The sequence below is a fragment of the Hoplias malabaricus genome, chromosome Y (assembly GCF_029633855.1).
Source record: "Hoplias malabaricus isolate fHopMal1 chromosome Y, fHopMal1.hap1, whole genome shotgun sequence".
Taxonomy (NCBI): Eukaryota; Metazoa; Chordata; class Actinopteri; order Characiformes; family Erythrinidae; genus Hoplias; species Hoplias malabaricus.
In genome coordinates, this window is record NC_089820.1 from 67,384,312 (window position 1) to 67,410,569 (window position 26,258).

Below are 26,258 nucleotides of genomic sequence, written 5' to 3' on the forward strand. Positions count from 1 at the left end.
GCTTAGAACTAAAGTGCTCTTTGGCGCCATCTAGCGCCTAATATTAATGCTGCCCCACCCCCACAGCGGTGTGTGGCTTCCCTCAGCTTGAAAATAATGCAGTGCAATAAAAGAGGAAAACTAACAGTCTCCTAACAGTTGACCACAGTTAAAAAGGTGGGGCTCCTGCGTTTTAACCGCTCCTCTGAAGACACGTTTTATTTGTTCTCCGGTTACAATTAACAGCCCTGGCTGCGGCTGCTGGGATGTGCTGCAGAGTCCGGCTCTATTCACATGCAGCTCCGAGGAGTTTAGTTTGCATGACAGAAAATGAGTGTGAGAGCAGCGTCGTGGCATGGGGAACTGTTGTCATTACTTGTGCTGTTTAATGACACTGCAGTGGGCTCTTGGTTCAGTCGCAGGCTTTTGATGCAGATGTGACTATGACGTCATTTACCTTTGTCTGAGGTATTCCACACCTGAAACTTAACCCTGCCTCACAACAAGACCAAATTAAACACACAGATTTGAGGTCAAACTTTTTAGTCAAGACTATATAACGTTATTTTATGAGGTCACATTTCGTAAAAGGCGAAATGGTCTGTAAATAAAACCCTCCGTGACAGTCATTGCTAAATGTTTACTCTGTCTTTGTGCGCCCAGTTGATTGTTATGTTAATCCTGAAACTGTTTGCTGTGTCTTCTGCGAGAAAGTAAAAGGCTCGTTAGCGTGATCTGAAGCTCGTATACGAGTGAATTCCGGATGTTTAGTGAAAGCCGATCACAGACATCTTCTGTGGCTGATGAGCGCGTTAAAAGCCCCCTCAACGGTTTAAACGGCCCGACTTTAAAGGCACCGTTCATGTGTTTTCTAAAATGAATATATTTATGAAGTAACATAAAAAAAATCACCGGTGCCAGATGTCAAGGCACATTTTAATAAACATATGTTTTAATTTGTTTTGTATTTTGGTTAAACTCAGAAAATACACTTAGAAGAGCCCTGCAAAGAAACTGTTAACTTGCTGTCATTTGACCGGGTGTGTTTGTATACGATAGATAGATAGATAGATAGATAGATAGATAGATAGATAGATAGATAGATAGATAGATAGATAGATTGATTGATTGATTGATTTACTGAGTATGTGTGAAGTGTGCTTACTGTGTGCAGAAGCAGAAGAGGTGTGTGTGTGTGTGTGTGTGTGTAGAGTAGGGTTGGGGGGGTGGGGGGGGGGTTGGTGTATCTGAGCGCTAGGAGGAGGGTCCTGCGTCGCGCGAATGTTTAACTGGGGCGGAGAGGAAAGCGAGAGCAGCAGAATTAGCCGCAGTGTTAGAAGCAGGAGACAGTGGTAGCTGCAGTAGCAGTTATACCTTGGTGCCGACAGAAGTTGCACACCCAGTCGCGAGGCTGAGCGTGACCGCGCCGGTGTGTTATAGGACGAGTGCGCGCGCGCGCCCTCGTGGATGGACGTCTGAGGATATTTACGCGGCGGAGCAACCGGAGGAATCCGCGAGCGCTGCGCGATGATGAGTGAGAGCAGAGCTCCATTTACCGGCACCGACCCTTCCGGCCGCTCGAGACTGATTGGATTTTAACCGCAATCGCTTCCTCTACCACTTTTTCTTATTGGAAAAGTGGGTTTATTCTCTCCTTTTTCGTTCTCGTTTTTTTTTCTTTTTCTGGCATTCTTTCTTTCTTTTTTTTTTCTCTTTTCTATTTTTGCCCTCCACGTTTTATGACCAGCGCGTCTTGATGGCTAAGTGTCCGCCCACTAAAGCCCCCTGCTGGGTTTTGTTCGTGCTGTTAGTGCTGCACACCCCGCGGAGGATCTCACCTTTAATCACAGGTAAGCGAGATGTGTGTGTGTGTGTGTGTGTGTGTGTGAGAGAGAGAGAGAGAGAGAGAGAGAGAGAGAGAGAGAGAGAGAGAGAGAGAGACAGAGAGAAAGAGAGAGAGAGAGAGAGAGAGAGAGAGAGAGACAGAGAGACAGAGACTTCTCCATCACTCGGTCATTACCACCGGTGCCGCAGCGATGGCAGCCTCCAAAACCACACACTACACCAGCTCCAATGATAGCGCCAAAAGCGAAGCGTTTTACTGCCAAACTACAAGTGGTACGCAGAATTTATGGCAAATTTGAAATAGACATATTATATCTTGTACGTTTCTTTACATAGATGATTAATAGAAAAATATAAATGCCAAGTCTGTGTCCATTTCTGAACTAACGTTTCAACAAAATATAATTTGACCAGGGTCTTCAAGTTTTTTAGACAGATGGGCAAAAATAAAGAAGCAAATTTCAGATATCACAGCTTATAGACGCTTTTTGATTGGAAAATCTACTGTTGATTTTTGTACATTTACCTTTGTTATCTGAATGTACAACGACTAATTCTTATATTGAAAAATTGCACATTTCCACTGCAATTTCTAAAAACCTTTAAAATATTTTCTCACCTCCCCTGTCTTATTTCCTGTGTTCCCAGTCCTCTCTGTATTTCTGTGGCTCTGGAACAATGTATAACAAATACGTATGAATACAACTGTACAGAATTCAGTCGAACTGAACTAGAGATAAATCATTCTGAAAATTTCAACGTGGATACTAACACAAGGAAGTTTTCCTACATAATTTTTATAATTAAAAAAAAAAACACGTAACACGTTAATGTAGAGCGATAAATCATTTATCTCAAGTGTTGCAGGTGACGTTTCCAAACGTTGTAAAATCACATTAATTTGAACTTAACTGAAATAAACATTACTGAACTGGGTTGGGCTCTTATTTGCTTTTTGTTTAATGGAGTGCATGACGTAAGCACGTTTACTGGACCCGTTTATAACAAAATCTTCCGTAAATCCGAAGTAAAAGCGATCATTTTGTCACCTCTAACGTTTTAAATTGAGTTAAGGAGCAGGTGAATCTCTCACTAACTCAGTGTAGCTCTCTCTGAAATAGCTATGAACTCGTTTTGTCCATTTTTTTTACTCTGATGATAAAATCGAACGTTGTTTCATCCGTTTCGTCCGTTAATATTTAAACTCCACACTGACGCGCGTGACAGTTCTGCTCGAGGAGAGCGAGCTTGAGCGGGAAAACCCGAACAAAACCGAGGTGTATGTAGCTGTAAACAATGAAATAAAGCCGCAAAAATGGCTAACGAGCAGCTATTACTGTCACACCTGGGTTCTCTTACTATGTTTGGTGTATTTATAGATTGCTCTGTTACTGTTTTTCACAAAACAAAGCTTTTAAAAACCTTAAGTTTTATAAATTTGGAGTAAATTTACTCCAGATTTATAAAACTTAAGGTTTTTTTTGGCTAATGGGCTAAGGTTCTCTAACCATTTATGAAAAAAGATAGATATATATGAAAATATACGGAAATATAAGGAAACCAAACTGTTCAAGACACTTATTTATTCCGGGTTTATAAGAAAAGTGTGTGTTTTCGCAGGTACTGAGGCGAGCTGTGATAATGAAGGAGAGGTACTTCACATCCCCAATATCACAGACAACCCCTGCATCTCCTGTGTGTGTCTGGTGAGAAACTACAGAATTATTTCCACCCGTCTTTCAACACATGTGCTAGTTAATGCTATCCCATTTGTGTAGCATGAAAATCAACTCGGCAGTGGTATTCATTCTCTCTCTGTCACATCTCTCAATCACATCTTCTTTCCTGCTCCCACCCAGCACACACACTCTCTCTCTCTTGTTGAGAATCTCCTGAGGTGTGACAGACTCCTCTGATAGAGGTCTAAGTGAGTTTTACCCCTGGCCTTATCTAATCTGCCCCTGGCCTTCTGCTGCGGGTCACAGCCCTCCTTTAATCTGCCTCCCTCTGGCCGGAGAGACGCTGTGGCGCGGAGTACGAGACCCCATTAAAATATCTTCTAATGGCCGACCAGTGAGCAGCACAGCAGCTTCAGTCTTTCTTCCACCTCCTCCGACTGTCCTGCATTTACACAGTGGTAAAGCACAGAAGCACCTTGTCTAATTAGTTTCTGATTAGAATTGAATAAAATAGGCATTCATTTTGCAGACAGACAGCTTTAACCATTCAGTCCATGGCACCTTGGCATTAATCAATAGAATGAGAATCTGTGTTGCAGTCGCACATGGGCCTAATGCCAACCTGCCCAGAACTAAGTGTCGGCTGGATTGGTATAAAGGCAAGGTGTTGTGAAGCAGAGGGGTGGGGGTTCAGAACAACACTCCACACTTCTTGGGTGAATGCAGGCGATGTTTGATGTTTGAATGCAAACAGCCTTGCAGAAATATTCCAGCAGAAATGGGCTGCTTTTATTAAATAACACATTTTATTTTGATTTAATTGCAATGCAGCACTATACTCACTGTCATAACCAAGCTTTATACAGTATCTCCAAATCCTGCTTCTATACGGGGGGGTGTGTCAAGTCTACTTGAAAAAGAGCAATTTTTTAAGCTATAAAATATTAGTCAGTGTAATAATAAAACAAAATAATTTGTGCTTAATCAGTAAGGCACCGCTTTCATCAGCAACATGTGCCAGCGTCTACTGATCCCTGATCTGCGCACATGCTGTGAAAAGTTTCTCTCAAGACTGTGCTGATGAGGGCAGCGGCACAGTCTCTGCTTATGTGTGTAGGTCATGACCTGCATGTTTTTAGAGAAAGGTTAGGGGTCAGAAGGCAAGGGCAGGGGCATTAACTGGGGCCATGAGAGGACAAATGCTCTTAAGAGTTCTGAGACTTTCCCTCAGACCGTGAGGGAAAAGCAACAGACACTTATGAGCTTGTTTTGGCACGTCTACATATCAGTTTTAAAGTCTCTTATGTTATATTACTGACGTATAGTGTGTCATATTGTGGTTTTCAGCGTGTTTAATAGTAGTCATCTGTCTTTCTGACACTGAGAACATTGGTGTAGTGTGGATTTAGACCAAGTATCAAGAGCCAATCAATGAATAGCTAGTAACTGGTTAAAAAATATCTGTGCCTTTGTAAGTGGTTCATACCGAAAATAGTACTCATTTGTGTTCCATCAGAATACGTCATAAACATATATATCATGAAGATGTGTTCTAGTGTTACGGTTATTGCCATATTGCTCGCTCTTATTGTAAGACATGGCCCACATATCAGACAATGCCCCTCACTCTCACTAGAATAACGACAACTAATCTCAGATCAGAAATGTAGTTTCATCTATGATTTTCTCTATATGAGGTACAGAAACTGTTTGCCAGACCTCGTCTCTCAGACCGAGACTGGAGTCTTCATGTAGAGAGCTTTCGGGGGGCTCCGAGTTTAATCTCCTCTGACCTTTGCCCTTTTTCAGAAAGGTCCCTACGGTCCACATCACTTACTGCTAATGACTGAGTGGGGAAAAAACACAGGTGGGCAAACACAAGCTAATGCCCAAACCCTAAATCTACAACCAGGAATTTCAGGACAAGAGCGTGGCATGTCTGACACAGGCTTTTCTGAAGTCCTGAGGTTCACGTGCCAAAATTCCCGTGCTGGATCTATCACCGATGAATCAAATAACTGTCCATCGGCTATTTCATACGCTTATCCTGTCATTTCTTCTGAAACGAATGGTGTAAATAGGGTGTTTGTCCATCCCTTACCGTTGCTAAGTTTCTGGCAAGGCTTAACATATACTTTGGAACTTTTGGAGGGAAAAAAACATTCGTAAATTTAAAGGGAAGTCAATGTAAAAAGATTTTATTAAAATAATTTCTCTAAAATTATTTCACTACGTAGTTTTAGAACATTTGTATTGTGTTTACACAACATGAAAACTGTTTAAAGTGTTTAAATGACGAGTAAAGTTAAAGTCCACACAAATACAGATACATGTTTTTCACTGGACAGTGACGATATTACAATAGCTTTGTTCTTGACTGTGGATTCATTGTGGTTTGCTGGACTTTTATGAGTACAGTAAGGTAACAATGGAGAAGGGAAGTGCTTTTATTGTGTGGAGAGAAAGAGTGAGCAAGTACTAGGAGCCACTCTGAAGAGGCCACAGCCTTTCACACAAACTAAAGAAGGTCAAGGGGAAACCACAGTCACTACAATGTACAAGCTCCCCAGTCTAACAGTGTGTCTTTGACACGATTAGACTGTATTAGAGTGCGATTTGAGCCCGGCCGGGTATGTGGGGGAAAGCAGTGTTAGTGTCAAAGAGACCGGGTGACGACGGGTCTCTGAGGGACTCTCGAGTTTTCCGCCTTCGTCTTCTGCTGTCATCTCTCCGAGGCGACGTGACGGCTTAATGAATTCCTTGTATTGACTTACGGTAGAGTCTAACTTTATGAAAGGAAATCAATGGAGGGTGGGATGTTGCTGGCTGTGTTGTAAGCTGATAGTTCCTCTCTTCTCTGACTGAGCCTGTAATCCGCTGCCTGGGACATTTATCAGCTCGAGCTGTTCCTCTGACCTTGGAGAGATTTGACACAAATTTGGTTCAAATCGACTGACAGAGGCAGTCGGGCCAAAGTCATTAAAGGCTAAGCACCAGCTCTATGAAAGTGTCAAACATATACAGTGGAATCTGAGTTCCTAACTTGTGTTTATTGATCGTCAGAAAACATGTTATTTCTTACTAATTGAAGGAATAAGGTTTAAAAGACCGTTGGTCCCCCCCCCCCCCCCCCCCCCAACGGTGTTCGGAAACTCTAAACTCTGTGTTGTTTTTGGCTGCAATCATTCAATGTACAGTGGGACATCTGTGAACAAATGGCCCAAAGATCCCAAAATATCCAGAAAATGGACTAAATCTGTCCACTTTAAACGGACACTTTGGAAAGGACCATCCGCTCACTCCGTTATCTGTAGCTCATTTCACTGGCGCTTTTCCAACAATATGGGCATGTAAGGACACCAACGAAAGGTGTTCAAGAGCCTCTGTAACATGGAGGTAAACAGGGTAAGGACACTCACTTCGCCTGTTTTAGTTGGTGTTAGTTAACGTTAGCTTGACTCGCTAAACTCGGTGTCTCAGATTATACTCGGCTACGTAGCTGCATTACGGAGGTTTATAGTGTCGGATGAATTCGAGTTCGACTTCGATCACATTTACAAGAATAACGGTACCTCTACATTTGAGTTTAGCTTATTGCTAGGCTATTGTCATGAATAATGTTGGTTATTTAGCTAGATACTGTCATAACAGTCAGTCATAACGGTGTTTTACCGCGGCGTTGTTCGGCTGTTGTCCACCAGTGACGTCACGGTCGCGTTCGAGAATTTCCGTAGCGAGCTCGGGTTTTTACGTCAATTTAATAAAATTGTCAGTTTTAAAGCAAATTAAGCTACTGTTTTCATTTTAATTCATACTTATATCTGTCAGTAACTACAATAATGTGAAATATTCATGGAGGGCCATTAAGTGGTGCTTAGCCCTTAATCTACAAATGTAACACATTGAATTTCTTTAAATATAATTTAAAAAATATTTTGTAAAATATGTGAATGTTAATGGACCATTCATGGACATATCGTTTTGGAGATATGAGGTTTTTCTTCTGACAGCATCAGCAGGAAAACAAAGTGGTCTGAGCTGGAGTTTGGATCGTTTCTTCAGATTTCTAACCCTGCCCTTTGGTTGTCTGCTCTCTTTTCTACCTCATCCACACCCCAGCCTTCCATCTCCTTGATGGATTTCTTTCTCTTCTTTTTTCTCTCTCTAATCTTGCTCCAGACTGCTCCTCTTGCTCAGCATAATTTTCTGTTTCTCTCTCATTGAGAGTAAGCTATTGAATTTTTCCCCCCGAAAATATCCATTTTCCCTTCACTTTTTCAGGCCTGCCTTTTTTTTTTAATCAAATCAAATGTTAAAATTTACTCAAAAAATACTCTCTCTCTCTCTCTCTCTCTCTCTCTCTCTCTCTCTCTCTCTCTCTCTCTCTCTCTCTTTTCAGGATGGAAAAGCAGATTGCAAGCAGGAGAAGTGCCCTCTAGTGGCAGAGGATTGCGCTCTGGTTGTAAAGCAGACTGGAGCCTGTTGTGAAAGATGTAAAGGTGAAGAAGACAAAAGACACTCACAATAAAAACCAATGACAGACATAAGGCCTTGTTTGTACTGTGCTATTATTCAACACTGTTTCTAAAGGTGTTTGCCAACATTGTATCTGTGATTGTTTTTCGTGGACAGATCAATTAACGTTTTTTTTTTCACTTCATTACTTTTTATGACAGATTTCCTACGACTTGCAAAATAACAGTGAAGTAGACACCATTTTAGCAGTGAGCGTTATAGAACCGATAGTTTTGATTCTAGGGTGTAATTAGTTGAGACACATGAAGCCACTGAAATAAAAACATTGCACCCACGAGTATTTTTTTGTTTTATATTTTAAAAACATTAATAAATACGTTTTTTTGACTGTAGGACTATATTTCTGTATAAATACCCATAAATACACAGTCTGTCCTGGGTGTATGCCCAGTCTGCCTTTTCAGTTGCTGTCTCATTTCTCTTACCACAAGGCAGCCAGCCTCCAGAGTTTGTGCATTACAGTGATTTTAGTCCAGACATGTTGCAAAATCAGAAAACACACGGCCATGAGTGACTCCTTTCTTTACGAGTACCTGATCAGAGCAGCGCTCCAAACCGAGCAACTCACTCTTCGGCTTCAAGCGCAGAGATCTGCTCCGTGGACATAAAGGTCTTTTGTGTATGAGAAAAAGGGCATGTGTGTGTGCTAAAAGAGTCCTGCTATCCACGTAGGGACCCAGCAGCTGCTGTTGCTGGTTGAGAATTGGAGTCTTGGGTGCAGCTTGGGTTTATGGAGCACAGTAATAAAATCCTCTTTTTTATGAGGTCTGCGCTGCTTCAGTGCTGGTTTGGCCCGTACGCTCTTGTCAGAAAGAGAGGAAACGCAAGTTTAGCTGGGGTCACTTTAGACTAGAGTTGTAGCTTCACAGCAGGGGTATAAGGCTTTGTTTTTTTGTGATCTGCTTCTTTCTCTCTCTCTCTCTCTCTCTCTCTCTCTCTTTCTTTCTCACTCTCTCCCCCTGTCTCTCTTTTTATTTTATGAGCCAAGGTTTATTAAACATGCCTGGCTTTTTTTTGTTTTGTTTTATGTCAGAGCACTTTTTGTTAGTTTTGAATGGAAAATCCCAAGCCGTCATCTTTTGTGTTGTTCCTGCGTTCCCTCCAGAACTCGCGGTTCCATGCTGGTTCCTTTCATTTGGGGCCATGTTGAATTTGTTTTAATACAGACGCGTAAAATTAGGGCGAAGGGGTCGATAGGACGGAGGGCAGGCTTTGCCTTCTGTCCCATGGTTCACCTCTTTCAAAGGGCTTACGGTAAACCACAGACTTTAACTTGGGGTAGAGTTTCCATCCACACAGTAGTGACTTAATGTGTTGTCTATTCAAACTATGCAGGACAAATTCACTGAGATCAGTGGGATGCTTTTCAGAATCTGAATTAATCTCTCTCTCTCTCTCTCTCTCTCTCTCTCTCTCTCTCTCTCTCTCTCTCTCTCTCTCTCTCTCTCCAGGTTGTCAGCTGGAAGGGAAAGCCTATAATAGCTCATATTCCTGGACTACTCCCACCAAGCCATGCATCACACGTCGATGTCAGGTGAAGTAATATTTCATGTGACCGTTTTTGCTGTATTAGGGTTTAGAGAGGGCCTTGTCTCTGTGATTAATCTGTGGTTTGAGAATGTTCTGAAGATTGATGAGTAAATTAGAGCAGTGAGCTCACCCGTGAACCTGTCAAACATCTCGGAGCTTTAGCAGGAGGATTTTGTTCCTAGATCATTGTTTATTAAGGTATTAGGTTCATACCTAATGTTTAAAACACATTTTTAATGAACATTTGAAATGTAAACATTATGTAATATTTTCAAATATTAAAATGAGAGCTTCAAAATTATTGTGATGATTCACGGACCTGTAATAAGGAGCATCTGGGCTCAGCGCTGCAGAAACTGCACTATGTAACGTCTGGAAGAGGGTACAACAAATCTGACCCAACATCCACATTCTTTTGACTTGGATGTGTACTGTGCAACCCTTTCACAATATTAACATCAAATTACATAAAGCAATAAGTTACATGAAGCTGTGTGTCACATTTAGGCACCCAACCCGTCACTGTGAACCTGGCTCAGCCAATCGGATTACAGAATAGGAAGCATTTGATTTATTAGATCAGATGTGTCTGTTTTAGTAAGAACTGAATGTGGTTTGGCCTGGAGTTACCTCTTCAGCATCCCACTCAGTGACCTTCTCAAAGAGTGTTAGTTAAGTGCAGAAGGAGAGACTGAGGACAGATTTATAGCTTATTGCCTTGCAGCGGGTAAACAGGTGAACTTGGCTGTTCCTTCTGCACATCTGGGTCCCCGATTTCCACACACACACACACACACACACATCTCTGCCACAAAGCTGTCTTATTTCATGCTTCACAGCCACAGCAAAGGTCTGGCCTTTGGGGAGAACACAGGTGTGTGGGCAAACTTCCGAGTGGATTCCAAAAACATTAAGGATCCAAACTGAAAGAGAAGAGCTTAGGCCAGTATGAAAATGCTCAGCTGTGGCACGAGTGTCAATAAGTCATGGGCAAAGGGCCCCGCTCATGTAGCCACAGAGTGAGTGATTCAGCTAAGAAAAATTAAAATTCACTTTCACCGTTTAAATATTTCAACACTCTCCTTGCATTCTGAGAGACTGCATTCTGAGAGATTTCTGCTGAGCACATTAAATATTATATTAATACTGCTCATTATATAAGCCCTGCCATAAGGATACATTGAAAAAGGTCAAATTAGCCTAGAGATGTACAATCTCTGCCAAATACCAATAAGTCCAATGACCAAGGGCTTCTCCATTAAAGGATCATTGGGTAAGATTTGGTATATATGCTCATGGGCTCCCCCTACAGCCACAGAGTGTAATTTCCCTTGTAGAGCACTGTCCTACCCTCCACCAGAAGAAACTGCAGTTGCAGCGCTGAGCCTGGAGTAGCCACAGCAGAGGTTCTATTCTCCCTGTTACAGCTCATTGAAGCATTACAATTGTTTTGAAGCTGAAAATGTATTGTACAAATACAACGTAGTGTAACTTTAAAGGCTTGAGACTTTAGTAGTAGAGAAAGTAGTTGGGAAAGTCTCAGCATCTCCATCTCCACCTGTAGCCACAGTTTTAAGATGTTTACTTGGACAATCAGCTCATCTCTGTTTCCTAACACAGTGGATGTTGTATTCATGAAAGTAATCCTACACTCTTTAATACATTTAGTGTGTTTCTTTACCATTAACAGTTGTTTTATACTTTTTTTGTGGTGTCCAAAAAGGTACTGAAACCTTCTTACCCAGACAAGTCCACTGAATCAGTTGGACGTAAGCAGGGAAATCCAGGATTGAAGAAGGATGTGGCCGTTCAGTTTGTAACAGCTTGATGTTTTTGTGTTTGGGACAGGAAGGTGTAATCACCGAGGCAGAAATGCAGTGTGTGGTTCCCTGCAAGAATCCCAAGATCCATCCCAAAAAGTGCTGCCCCTCTTGTCCAAGTGAGTTGGTATTTGTGCATGTATATGTACATATCAGCGTGCAGGATTAACCCCCCTAATACTCCTCACAAATATTTGAGTAGCCACCATCAATTAGTTAGAAACAGCAATGAATCTAATATTAAAATATTATCATGATGGGCGACACGGTGGTGCAGCAGGTAGTGTCGCAGTTACACAGCTCCAGGGACCTGGAGGTTGTGGGTTCTATTCCCGCTCCGGGTGACTGTCTGTGAGGAGTGTGGTGTGTTCTCTCTGTGTCTGCGTGGATTTCCTCCGGGTGACTGTCTGTGAGGAGTGTGGTGTGTTCTCCCTGTGTCTGTGTGGGTTTCCTCCGGGTGACTATCTGTGAGGAGTGTGGTGTGTTCTCTCTGTGTCTGTGTGGGTTTCCTCCGGGTGACTGTCTGTGAGGAGTGTGGTGTGTTCTCTCTATGTCTGCGTGGGTTTCCTCCGGGTGACTGTCTGTGAGGAGTGTGGTGTGTGGTGTGTTCTCTCTGTGTCTGTGTGGGTTTCCTCCGGGTGACTGTGAGGAGTGTGGTGTGTTCTCCCTGAGTCTGTGTGGGTTTCCTCCGTGTGACTGTCTGTGAGGAGTGTGGTGTGTTCTCTCTGTGTCTGTGTGGGTTTCCTCCGGGTGACTGTTTGTGAGGAGTGTGGTGTGTTCTCTCTGTGTCTGCGTGGGTTTCCTCCGGGAGACTGTCTGTGAGGAGTGTGGTGTGTGGTGTGTTCTCTCTGTGTCTGTGTGGGTTTCCTCCGGGTGACTGTCTGTGAGGAGTGTGGTGTAGTTCTCCCCGTGTCTGCGTGGGTTATATTATACTATCTATGTTATATTTTATATTATATTAAAGAAAGAAGGGTGTTAGTTTCAATATCCATATATTTTTCCCTCATTTTTAATGCCTTTCTTGTGCTCAGGCTGTATCTTTGAGGGGCGCCTTTATAAAGAAAAAGAGGAGTTCCAGCCTGAGGGGAAACCGTGCATCCAATGCACATGCACTGTGAGTATCTCTTCTGGTTACATCCACCACAGAATACATGAGTGCTCATATTCAATCAACTCTCCTTCACAATTAAGACTGGTTATTCCTTCCTACGTAAAGTTACAATTTTAGAAATCTGCTGTGCTTAATGTTGTGGAGTAGGCAATGGCTTGCTCCCAGCCTTACATCTTTTAGGATGAGTTTTGAAGTGGTTGGCTGAGCTGCGTGTGACTCTAATGGGTTTGTCTTTGACTCTCTGGGGAGCCACTGGGCTTGTCTCACCACCTTTTAACAATAAATAAACTTTGAATATAAACACATTAGAGCCTTTACTGCACTTCCCAGTCAATTACAGAGTTAGCGGTTATAAAAGGCACATGTGAATGTATGTACGTGTGTGTGTGTGTGTGTGTGTGTGTTGGGCCAGTATTGTAGGACTCTGGAAAGCTGTCCAAACAGAGGGCTTATTTTGGATGTTGGTTCCTGCTCTCTGGAGACTTTGGTTTATATTCTCCGTGGCTTTGTTTGGTCATTTTAATGATGGCAGTGTTATAACCCTATACATGGGTTCATATGAGTCATCCACCCCACCTCCAGCCCTGACATTCCTGTACAGATGGTATCCACTGCCTCACACACTGCTGTGGTGGGCATACCTGAAAATACTACACTCACTAACACAATGTTTGTTTTAATACGTTATCTTGATACGGCATAATAAATATATCCCTTATCATTTACAATGTTTTGCAAAAATCAGGGAACACTAATTAATTTATTTCGGCAGTCCCTGAGATAAGGACAGTTCATCTGTGGTATGGGGCGGCACGGTGGCAGGTAGTGTCACCGTCGCACAGCTCCAGGGTCCTGGGGTTGTGGGTTCGAGCCCTGCTATGGGTGAGTGTCCACGTGGGTTTCCTCCCGCTGTCCAAAACACACATTGGTAGATGGATTAGCTACTGTCCATCGGTGTGAGTGAATGTGTGAGTGTGTGTCACCCTGTGAAGGACCTGTCCCCCACCCACCCCCAGGGTGTGTTCCTGCCTAGCGCCCAGTGATTCTGTGTAGGTTCCGGACCCCCCACAACCCTTCTAATCTAATAGTATTTAATTAGTCCACTCTTCTGATCTTTGAGAACTCTACTACCACTTATACTCACCTACCCCCACACACATATAGAACAAATTGATATTATATTGAGTTATTGAGTGATATTTAGAGGCATGTGCCGCAGAAACTCACTCAGAACACACACCGAGCTAATCTTTGTTCACACACCCTTCAAAAAGTTTAATTTATGGTTGACCTCACTGTGAACTGTTCGACTTTGTTTTTTTTTGAGGCAGTTCTTGGTTAAAAGCTACACGAGTATCAGTGTCTCTGTCCTCTGTGATGCTTCCTTCTCTGATGAATGGGGCTGGCAGTTGTCATTAGTTGCGTGCATGCCTGAGACCTGTAAATCTCCCAGAGCAGCCTGGATCCTACACTAAAGTGGACATGTTAATTCTCCCTAATGCGGAAACACCATTTGTTTTTATTCATTGTCCTGTTTGTCTTTTTTTTTTTTAACTCAGGGAGGCCGAACAATGTGTCATAGGAAAGTGTGTCCGGTTCTCTCTTGCCCATCTCATCTGAGCCATACACCCCCAGGCCACTGCTGCCCCAGGTGTCAGGGTAAGTTTGCTCACAGTCCGTTCAAACAACACCCACTGAGATGTAATGGTTAATTTATTTTAAAGACTTTTCCCTATTTAAATAGTCTCACCGAATAATAATATCATGTAATTGTCGTGAATAAAAATAATCATCACTGAAGTGATTTCGTGTTTTACCAGTTGACTTACAGAATAAAACTAATTTGTCATATACTTAGACATATACTCCGGGTGACTATCTGTGAGGAGTGTGGTGTGTTCTCTCTGTGTCTGTGTGGGTTTCCTCCGGGTGACTGTCTGTGAGGAGTGTGGTGTCTTCTCCCTGTGTCTGCGTGGGTTTCCTCCGGGTGACTGTCTGTGAGGAGTGTGGTGTGTTCTCTCTGTGTCTGTGTGGGTTTCCTCCGGGTGACTGTCTGTGAGGAATGTGGTGTGTTCTCCCTGTGTCTGTGTCGGTTTCCTCCAGGTGCTCCGGTTTTCTCCCACAGTCCAAAAACACACGTTGGTAGGTGGATTGGTGACTCAAATGTGTCCGAGTGTGTGTGTGTGTGTGAGTGTGTGTGTTGCCCTGTGAAGGACTGGTGCCCCCTCCAGGGTGTATTCCCGCCTTGTGCCCAATGATTTCAGGTAGGCTCTGGACCCACCGCGACCCTGAACTGGATAAGGGTTACAGATAATGAATGAATGATTATATGTCAAGCAGGTCTCTTCTTTATTATGCTCATTTTAACCTCATTTAAAAGAAACTAAAATACTCCTGTTTCTGCTTATGAACCTGTTAACAGCTCATTCCGTTCTAATACAAACTTTAAAAAAACATCTACACTTCTGTAACCTGTAAAAAAAAAATCCTATTCCCAGAATTCACTGACGGTGTCTTTATTTCTGTCTCGTCCAGGTCAGAGGAAAGTGTTTGACCTCTCTCTGGGCAGCTGCCTGTTCCACAGTGAGGTCTATGAAAACAGCACGTCTTTCGGCTTTGATAACTGCACAATGTGCACCTGCCTGAACTCCACAGTGGTGTGCAGAAAGCGCTGTTCTCCAGCGGGAAGCTGCCATGGTGAAGCCTGCTGCCCAGAGTGTCTCTCCTACCTGAAGACGGAGGACGTGAAGTACTGCAGAGTCAAGAACAAAATCTACAGGGTGAGACACAACAGATGACTCAGTTCACTGGATGGATGGATGGATGGTGGGCATATACATGAATAGGCAAATTACACAGTTAGATGGAAAGAGGTAATAAATATTTGAATGGGAAAATGGATGTATGCATTAGATAAACTTTTAGATATTTAAATGAATGAAAGTATGTATATGAATATGTGGCTGGATTAATAATGTACTGTTAAATGTATGGCTGGATGGATGATTAGATTAATGCAGGGAACACAGCTTGAATCTTTAGCCTTAAACCTATAGCGCTTTATTAATCCCGGATGTGTTTGCCCTGTTAGGATGGTGATAGATGGTCATCGCTGAACTGTACACTGTGCACCTGTGTGAAAGGGAACATAGAGTGTCAGCCCAAGCATTGTGTGCCAGTGACCAGCTGCCCTCCGGTGAGACACCGAACACACACTTCAGGCACCTAACACCAACTACAGCTCTTCTCTGACTCAGTGTGTCACATATAAGTGAATCGTAAACATCCGAGGATGAGGAATTGGTGTTGATTTTTTATTCTATTTACGTAAGTGTCATCTTGATCAGGGCAGCACGGTGGTGCAGCAGGTAGTGGGTTGGAGGCCCGCTCGGGTGACTGTCTGTGGGGAGTGTGGTGTGTTCTCCCTGTGTCTGTGTGGGTTTCCTCCGGGTGACTGTCTCTGAGGTGTGTGGTGTGTTCTCTCTGTGTCTGCGTGGGTTTCCTCCGGGTGACTGTCTGTGAGGAGTGTGGTGTGTTCTCCCTGTGTCTGTGTGGGTTTCCTCCGGGTGACTGTCTATGAGGAGTGTGGTGTGTTCTCCCTGTGTCTGCGTGGGTTTCCTCCGGGTGACTGTCTCTGAGGTGTGTGGTGTGTTCTCTCTGTGTCTGCGTGGGTTTCCTCCGGGTGACTGTCTGTGAGGAGTGTGGTGTGTTCTCCCTGTGTCTGTGTGGGTTTCCTCCGGGTGACTGTCTCTGAGGTGTGTGGTGTGTTCTCTCTGTGTCTGCGTGGGTTTCCTCCGGGTGACTGTCTGTGAGGAGTGTAGTGTGTTCTCCCTGTGTCTGCGTGGGTTTCCTCCGGGTGACTGTCTGTGAGGAGTGTGGTGTGTTCTCCCTGTGTCTGCGTGGGTTTCCTCCGGGTGACTGTCTGTGAGGAGTGTGGTGTGTTCTCCCTGTGTCTGCGTGGGTTTCCTCCGGGTGACTGTCTGTGAGGAGTGTGGTGTGTTCTCCCTGTGTCTGCATGGGTTTCCTCCGTGTGCTCCGGTTTCCTACCACGCTCCAAAAGCACACGTTGGTAGATGGATTGGCGACTCTAAAGTGTCCGTAAGTGTGTGTGTGTGTTGCTCTGTGAAGGACTGGTGCCCCCTCCAGGGTGTATTCCTGCCTTGTGCCCAATGATTCCAAGTAGGCTCTGGACCCACCACGACCCTGAACTGGATAAGCGCTTACAGATAATGAATGAATGAATCATCTTGATCTTTTTTAATCAAGGCCTTATTGAGGGTATTTATGAGCATGAAAACGAACTATAAACTTAGTATGTGTAAGTACTGCTTTACCCCATGGTTGCTTAGATAATCCTCTATGTTGTTCAGTCCCGTTAAGAAATGTTCAGTAACGACAACAGAATGAGCAATAGTGCGCTCACAGTACGACTGTAACATATGAATTGGTATTCCACTCATGAACCCGGGTAATCCAGATGCCCTCCAGTGTCAAAGATGATCCTGATGCCATTCACACAGTTTGATAATGACTTTTAATCCCCTCTTTGACCACAGTACAGGGAAACTCCAAACCCTTGGCCTTTGTCATATCTCAGAGCATTCTGAAATGACAATGTGGGAATGCAATCCCAATATGATACCCGTATCGTACAGCCTTGAAACATGACTCTTTCCACTAGTGTCTTCACTTTTTACGTCTATCCCTGACCAGCTGTCCATGTCCACTCACTTCAGCTTCTCAGGAGAATTATGGGCTGTGGCTAATCAGCATTTTAAATATCTACCTGTGTGGCATTCTCAGGGTGGTGATTTACTCTCTCTGTGGCTGTAATTTATTTGTCATAAGGGGGATCCTACTACATGGCCTTAGTTGGAAATGCACACTGGCTTTTTATATAGAGTTGAGCAATATATACTTGAATGTATATGTTCTGTGATAATTTATTATGACAAAATTAGTTCACTGTGTTTGCTGTAAATCATATCATGTGATAGATAATGACTTAGGAATACGTACATTTCTTGCTCACATTAATACCTTTGTGCTCAAATATATGGTGCTCACTTTTCACATGACAATTAAGCAAACTATTTCCCATCATGCGCCTGTGACTGGTTTGGGAGGCTGCCAGACAGCAGGAAGAGCCTTTAACTTTGACTTTAGACTAGTTTACCTCCTGTTTGAGTGACACTGAAGAAACAGAACCCTATATTTAGACTCAAGAAGCCAGTCTCTAAAACCGCAGGGCTTTGTGTGCTCTGAATTGACTGGGGTTCTGGATGAGAGTATGGCATTTTGTGTGTGTGTGTGTGTGTGTGTGTGTGTGTGTGTGTGTGTGTGTGTGTGTGTGTGTTGTTGGGGGGGGTGTATTTTGCCCTGAGGGTGCAAGGTAGATGAGGGGGTGAAACCTTTGATGTGTACTTCTGATGGCACTTGAAACAATCTGCCCTGTTCCATTCCCTCACTGAGACACAATGTCTGTTTGTCTGTTTTTTGCTCTCGGTTTAACCCTATCCTTCCTAGTATCTCAGAGACACCTGCATTCAGTGTTGGCCTTTGTCTGCTTTAGCTCATTAATTCAATCAGTTCAGAGTAGCTGGTCTTAGTTTCTGTCCATGTTTGTCATAGAGAAATCAGCAGGAGTTAGACCTTTGTGTGCCATTTTGTGCATATCTTACACCTGCTGCTGTTGCCAATATTTTATATTAAAATGAACATGAGGACGGCACAGTGGCGTAACACAGCTAATTCATCACTAATAGTGTTAATTTAACACGGGTGAATTTGCTGTCTGTGAGGAGTGTGGTGTGTTCTCACTGTGTCTGTGTGGGTTTCCTCCAGGTGAATGACTGTGTGGAGTGTGGTGTGTTCTCTCTGTGTCTGCGTGGGTTTCCTCCGTGTGACTGTCTGTGAGGAGTGTGGTGTGTTCTCCCTGTGTCTGCGTGGGTTTCCTCCGTGTGACTGTCTGTGAGAAGTGTGGTGTGTTCTCCCTGTGTCTGCGTGGGTTTCCTCCGGGTGACTGTCTGTGAGGAGTGTGGTGTGTTCTCCCTGTGTCCACATGGGTTTCCTCCAGGTGCAAAAACTTTGGTGGTTTTGGTAGGTGGATTGGTGACTCAAAAAGTGTCCGTAGGTGTGAGTGTGTGAGTGAATGTGTGAGTGTGTGTCGCGCTGTGAAGGACTGGCGCCCCCTCCAGGGTGTATTCCCAATGGGCTGACACGCCCAATGATTCCAGGTAGGCTCCTGACCCACGTGACCCTGAACTGGATAAGCGGTTACAGAACATTACAGGATACATAACAGTAGAAGGGAAGACAAACCAGCTTTTGTTTGCCTCATGAGTAAAGGATTAAGCTCTGATTGTGTTTATATGTTCCTCCCAGAATAAGATACTGAACCGGACTGGCTGCTGTCCTGTTTGCACTGAAAGTGAGTAAGTTTACATTCACTTGGCTTCTCTTCATGTTTTTGACTTTTAAATTATATTAAGTCACATTTAAAGTATACTGAGTACACTTTCCATAGTTATTTATTTTTGCCACTCTTCTAATACAACTGACGTGTATTTCTCTGAGCTGCTCCTGAACTCAAAAACACATTCAATTTATTGCCTTAATCATTAATAAAATATAAAATAAAACGTCACTCATACAAACACAGACTGAAAAATATGGACCAGTAAGTTACAATACCTCAATACATCAGTAGTATATGACTAATACTACACAAAGAATATAAATATATTTAAATTGTACTAGAAATGTGGTAAAAGACCCATGAATTGTAATTAAGTGTAGTTTAATATCATTAAAATTAAATATTTATAGAGATTACCTGCAAGTTAGTGGTTCCAAATGAACATAACTTAAGTAAATCAGCACAGTTTAAGTCTATTTCCTAAACTCGAATGTGCTGTGGATTGAAGGCATGTTCAACAGAAGTTCTCAGTGAGCTCTGAGGGAGACTTATAAGTTTCAAATTACATCATGCTTTTGTTGTTGCTACGGTTAATTCATCTTCTAAGGGGTAAAAAGGAAGTTGACATTTCACCACCATGATGGCTTCCTCTCTCCATACCCCCCTCCTCAGAACCAGGCGTGTGCACTGTTTTTGGCGACCCCCACTACAACACTTTCGACGGGCGCACGTTTAACTTCCAGGGCACGTGTGAATATGTGCTGACAAAGGACTGCTCGGTGGCGGACAGCTTCACGGTGCTGGTGAAAAATGACGCAAGGCGTACTCGCTCCTTTTCCTGGACCAAGTCAGTGGAGCTGCGCATGTCCGGCCTCACCGTCAGCTTACACCAACATCTGACCGTCCGACAGAACGGCACACGCATCGCCCTGCCCTTCCACAGCACGGGCGTGCACATCGACCTTGACGGATACCTGCTCAAGCTCACCACTATCGTAGGTGAGGTGCCGCATTCCTTCGCAGGGTGGATGTGTGATAACAGTGATTTTCCTGATTCCAGTGCCATGGACATTATATATGACATACAGACACCAAGCGGTATAGCTGCATCAGAGATTCTGTTTTAAGACATGGCTGCCCCCATGTGGGGGACCTGCTCTATGGAGCGTAAACTGGGGCACTTAGGGAGTGCAGCAAAATCACATATTTCTACTTCTTGGTTGTAAAAAATTACTTAATGCTTCTTTAAATAAACTGACAGGGTTTAATGGAGTGAAATAGCTCCAATAACAATGCTTTGCATTCTTTCCACCATTAGATGAGAGCAATCAATCTGTCTGGGTGTGTGTGTGTGTGTGTGTGCACGTGTGTGAGGAATGGAAGATGACTGTGAATGGAAAAGTAGTTCCTGTGTCTCAATCTAAGACTGATTTTGTTTCATAGAACAATAAACACTGAATTCATGACTCAAGACTATAACATTTACAAAGTCTGCTTAAAGAAAACACTTAGCAACAATATTATTACACGAAGATCGATCCTCTAATGAATTTATCTGCTCTACCCTGGTGAGAAGCAAGTGGTTCTTAGTCCCTAATCTTGCATTCAAGGAATCAATTCATTAATAAAAATGTCTGGAGAACTGCCAGTGCCAGAAATTCCCACAAAATGTGCAGTGCGTGTGAGGACACCCGTGTTAATTCACTTAAATCTGAATATCAGTCTAAACAGCGATGACAGGCTTGATTACATATGATTCAACATTGCCTCTCCATCTCTGACTGATTGACTCAGGTCTGGAAATCACGTGGGATGGAGACAGCTTGGTGGAGGTGGTAGCTGCGCCTCACTTGAAGGGACGGCTCTGCGGCCTCTGCGGTAACTACAACGGCCACAAGCGGGACGACACCATGGGTGGCGATGGCCAGTTTAAGTTTGACGTGGACGAGTTTGCCGAGTCCTGGCGCGTGGACGGTAACGAGGTGTGTGAGCAGCCGCCCCGCAGACCTGTGCCATACCTTTGTCCCGCATCTGTGAAAGTAAAGCTCCGAGCGCACAGGGCCTGTCACAAACTCAAATCCTGGGAGTTCCAAAAGTGCCACTCTGTGGTGGACTTCACCTCCTTTTACAGGTGAGTACTGTTCACGTTTTAATTTGCAGAGCATGCATAAAGCTTCCAAAATATTGTGCACACTTGCTTGTAGTGAGCACTAGATGTCGCCCTTGTTCCCTAAATGTTCCAAGCACAATATACTGTTTTCCACAGAATAAACCTACACTGAGGATCATTTCTAATAGATACTGCCACACTTTGTTTTTAAATTTTCCAGAATTTTAATTTTATTGAGAGTGTATTTCTGTGAAGATGTAAGCTGCATATCTACAAATGAACTCCTGAGTTTTGGACATTCATTCATCCATTATCTGTAACCCTTATCCAGTTCAGGGTCGCGGTGGGTCTGGAGCCTACCTGGAATCATTGGGCGCAAGACAGGAATACACCCTGGAGGGGGCACCAGACCTTCACAGGGCAACACAGACACACACACATTCACTCACACCTACAGACACTTTTGAGTCACCAATCCATCTACCAACGTTGGACTGTGGGAGGAAACCGGAGCACCCAGAGGAAACCCACATAGACACAGGGAGAACACACCACACTCATCACAGACAGTCACCCGGAGGAAACCCACGCAGACACAGGGAGAACACACCACACTCCTCACAGACAGTCACTCGGAGCGGGAATCGAACCCACAACCTCCAGGCCCCTGGAGCTGTGTGACTGCGACACTAACCTGCTGCGCCACTGTGCCGCCCTGAGTTTTGGACATGTACATTATATTTACTAATGGCTTCCTTTGTACAGCATTCTTTAATGTCTGAAAAGAGGTCTGATTATGCACAAACATTGATGAATGAGTGTGACCTCTGTGTGCAGGTCATGTGTGACAGACATGTGCGAGTGCCCAGTGCATAAAAACTGCTACTGTGAGTCCTTCATCGCCTACAGTCGAGCCTGTGAAAGGGAAGGAGCGCCTGTGCTTTGGAAACCAGAGCAGTCTTGCATAAGTGAGTAATAACCGACAGTATGCTGTATCTTCTCTTTTCACCTTTCTTGACGTCACCTATTCGTGAATGTTTCGTAACTTACACTGCGTAGTATTTTTGCCTTAAATTAAAAAATACAGTTTTAAAATCATCGTGACGATTCACTGAAATGTAATAAGGAGAGCCGTTGTTACTCGGGGCTCAGCACTGTAGAACCTGCACTATGTAACTATTTTGAGAAGGGTAGGGACCTTTTCCTCGCCCTTGATTTCATGACAGTGCTGTAAAAGTGAATTACACAAATCTTACCTAGTGTTGCTTTAAAAGCAGTGGTTATTAAGTCCTCCCCTAGCATTTAGTGTAGATCCCAACCTATGTATTTAATCCCATGGTCATGTGATTGATTTGAACACAGATTTTATGATGTGCAAGTAATACCCGAGTCCTGTTGAATGAAACGTGTCCCAGTGCTCCATGTTGTTACAATGACCGAACTGGTGTGTCTTTCTTTCCAGCTACCCAATGTAAACACGGCGCAGTCTATGACACGTGTGGTCCCGGCTGCACCAAAACCTGCGACAACTGGAACGAGATCGGGCCGTGCCTCAAGCCCTGTGTGGCCGGCTGCCACTGTCCAGCAAATCTAATCCTCAACCAGGGTCGCTGCATCAAGCCCACATCCTGCCCTGGACGATGACCCTCGTAGGTTGCTGAAGGCGCCGCAGGCCAAAGACTAACTCTAGTGCTCATGCCTTGAATGAACCAGAGATTCGTGACCTTCCTAAGTGTGAGGTTTGGGACAGGACACCGCGGTCTTTGAGCTCCAGCTCACTACACAGACCGAGAGCGCAGGGGCCTCAGCTCATTTCTACGAATAAAGGTCAGAGGGAACTAGTCACGTCACGCCACGTCACCGCTAACCTAATACGCACGTGTGTCACGTGAGCAGTTGTCGGCGTGGGTCGAAGCATAATCCCAGGATGATAATGGTAACTAGCTTCTGAACAACGTAGAACCTCAAACTACAGGGAAGACGTCAACTGTTCACTGAGCTCTGACGATGAGGGGTGTGTGTATAAACCAACAGGGAACATCAGACCAACTTGGAAAAGGAATGATAAAAAATGTTAATTTTATTCATATTGAGTTAAAGGGAATTATTTATGTATTTGTTTATTTAGATTTGTTGTTTTATTTTGTTTATGCTGGAAGAGAAACAAGATGTGACATGGCTGTCGAGAGCTCACAGGGAAATGTACTGTGTATTTTTGTGTGTGCATTTGCAAATGCTCAACTGTGTGTGTGTGTGTGTGTGTGAGTGTGTGTGAATAATGTCTTTTTTTACTTGACTGGTAAGCAATTATTTATAAACAGCATTAAGGACCTGTAGCCTCTCAAAGGAACAAAATGGCTCCTTTACCTTCTGCTGCTGTGTCTCAAGGCAGTTTCTCTCTTGTGAATGTTTTAGCCCTGAACAGCATTCTACAGGAGTGGCAAGATCCCAGGACTTTATTCAGGTTATGTTGCAGCAGAGAGGGGCCAAAGTTTAGCATTTGCCCCTATGGTGGCAAAACAAAGAAAAAAAAACAAGAAATTGCCAAATCTTCATATTGGCTTCCCTTATTTATAGCGTGGCACAACTTGATACCTGATGTTGTCGATAAGCTTTTAAAGGCATAAATAATAAAATAATTATTCACTTTAAATGAGTTATTGGAAACATTCTGCTCAGATTTCTGTCTGTCTTTGTGGAAAATGGAAAAGATTCACCGACAGGAGGAACAGTGCACAGTGCTAATGCTACAGTTACGAAGCGTCAACTATTATGTGTGCTAACGGTGCCCCCTTGTGGAGAATGTTGGGCATTTTAATTTACCATCTAAGAAGTAGCACCATCTACAGGCTCAAACAGAGCGTGACACACGGACACTACTCAGCACAGGACAACATTATTAAAGGCTAAGCAGCAGCGATATGAAAGTGTCAAACAAATAAATACAGTGGAGTTTGAGTTCCTAACTTGTGTTTATTGAGAGTCAGAAAACATGTTATTTCTCACTAATTGAAGGAATAAGGTTTAAAAGACCGTTGGTCCCCCCTCCCCCACAACGGTGTTGGGAAACTCTGATAGGCGTCTTGCCTGTGACGTAGATGGTGGACAACACTCTAGAAGCTGCACTTAATTTAATGTAAAATGAGGAAAAGGTGTGTTGTTTTTGGCTGCAATCATTCAATGTACAGTGGGACATCTGTGAACAAATGGACCAAAGATCCCAAAATATCCAGAAAATGGACTAAATCTGTCCACTTTAAACGGGCACTTTGGAAAGGACCATCCGCTCACTCCGTTATCTGTAGCTCATTTCACTGGCGCTTTTCCAACACTATGGGCATGTAAGGACACCAACGAAAGGTGTTCAAGAGCCTCTGTAACATGGAGGTAAACAGGGTGAGGACACTCACTTCGCCTGTTTTAGTTGGTGTTAGTTAACGTTAGCTTGACTCGCTAAACTCGGTGTCTCAGATTATACTCGGCTACGTAGACGACGCTGAAGTTAGTTACTTATTCGCCAGTTTCTTATTCGGATTCTCTGTTCCACCTTAAATGGTGCTGTAGTTGCATTCTGTCTGTCTGTCAAAGTATGAACACACCTTCCATAACATGGAAAAACTACACGTTTAGCTTCATTCCGTGGATATTATCTCTTTATTTTCAGAGAGTCTCAAAAATCTGAAATTCTCACTGAAGACACAATATAACAGACTATTAATATCCTGAATATGAGGAAATTTTACTGTAGAATTGTTTTTGTAATTTCCCCGTGAGCATAGCATTGGCGTATTTGGCTTCATTCATTGGACATTTATCATTTTACTTTTAAAGTGTCTCAAACATCTGAAAGGCTTATTGAAGACACAGTATAAAAGAGTCAGAATCCTAAAGATGAAGAAATGTCACTGTGGAATTGCTTTGTCATAATCCTGTGAATATAGCACATGATGAATCTGTAGAAACATGAACTTTGGGTATATGGCATTTTTATTCTTTAATTATCAGAATCTGCAATCAATATTACAGAAGGTGTAGTACAAATACAACATCCCAAAATGTAAAGTTTAATTCACAGGTATGTTTGTTTAAACACTTAATGTCAGTGTGTATATTCACAATGCCTGGTTATTTCCGGTATTATTATATTCTTATTTGCTGGTACAGACCACGCCCATAGAGGCTGAAACGGGGAGGAGTAAAGGGCCTGACGTAGTGAAGCAGTCGAGTCGAGATCCGTCTCCTGAACTAAACTAAGCGAGTTTGTCCGACGCGGAAATGACGTGGTGTTATTACATAACGTCACGTATTATGCAATTTTATTAGTCCGGTTGCCTGGCAACATTTTAACATAAAACAGAGGCTTAAATATGAATAACATGGTGTAAAAAGCCTAACAAGGCAGCTTGGCTAAACAAGGCAAAGTTTGCAAGTACAAGGCCTAACCCAGTAAACATTTAGCCGTTGATTCAACGTTGAAATAACGTAATGACTGCCGTCTAATCAACGTTCTCTTAATGTTGAAAATGAAAGTTGAAAAGACGTCCAAACACAGACATTGAAAAGACGACTATTAGACGTATTTTGGACGTCCGTTGACGTTATTAATTGGTCCCGAAATAAATTACTTGTATAAAACGCGTTTTGGACGTTCACTGACGTTATCGATTGGTCACCACTTAACTAACTTATTAAGATGGATTTTGGACGTCCATTGACGTTTAAAATATGTTCTTGACGGACAGACTACTTTTAGACCTATTTTGAACGTCCAGGGACGTTCCTTGTTTACTGGGAAAGGCCAAACCTGTGTGTGGATAGAAATTACATCCCAAACAGTCAAAGTACCAAGAGAAAAATGTATACGTGTAACATTAGTTAATAGGGAGTCGTGGGTAGTTTGGGCCAGTGAGGTCAAACAAGGACTAACTGACTAGTGTCTATTTACAGAGTAAGAAAAATGAAAGGAAGTTTATTTAAAAGACATTTTAACTGTTGAGATCATCACTATTGAGAGCTGGTCTTAATCATGATAAATAACTGTGTTCATACGTTCTCATGTCTCGAGCTGTGAAGATTATGATGAAGATTTTGAACATGGTTTGTGAGAAACTTCAAAAGTTGGTTCATAATATTTAACACTTTGATACCCATGACAGTTGTGCCCAGTGCATCAGTAAAAGCCTCGTTGACATAAAGAATGTTACTGAGAGCACATCTTGGCTGTAGGACT

The 26,258-nt window shown here is 43.2% G+C and overlaps 1 protein-coding gene across 1 annotated transcript; it reads left to right on the forward strand.

Annotated features, from left to right (window-relative positions):
- The first annotated feature begins 1,313 nt into the window (after positions 1-1,313).
- LOC136678264 (BMP-binding endothelial regulator protein-like) lies at positions 1,314-23,646 on the forward strand. The gene is made up of 14 exons (XM_066656248.1): positions 1,314-1,829; positions 3,445-3,530; positions 7,903-8,002; positions 9,491-9,573; positions 11,418-11,508; positions 12,421-12,503; positions 14,060-14,159; positions 15,036-15,280; positions 15,592-15,696; positions 18,885-18,930; positions 19,591-19,917; positions 20,713-21,049; positions 21,866-21,996; positions 22,491-23,646. Exons 1-14 carry the CDS (start codon positions 1,736-1,738, stop codon positions 22,670-22,672), a joined length of 2,010 nt encoding a protein of 669 aa, XP_066512345.1. The 5' UTR covers positions 1,314-1,735; the 3' UTR covers positions 22,673-23,646.
- Positions 23,647-26,258: the final 2,612 nt, after the last annotated feature.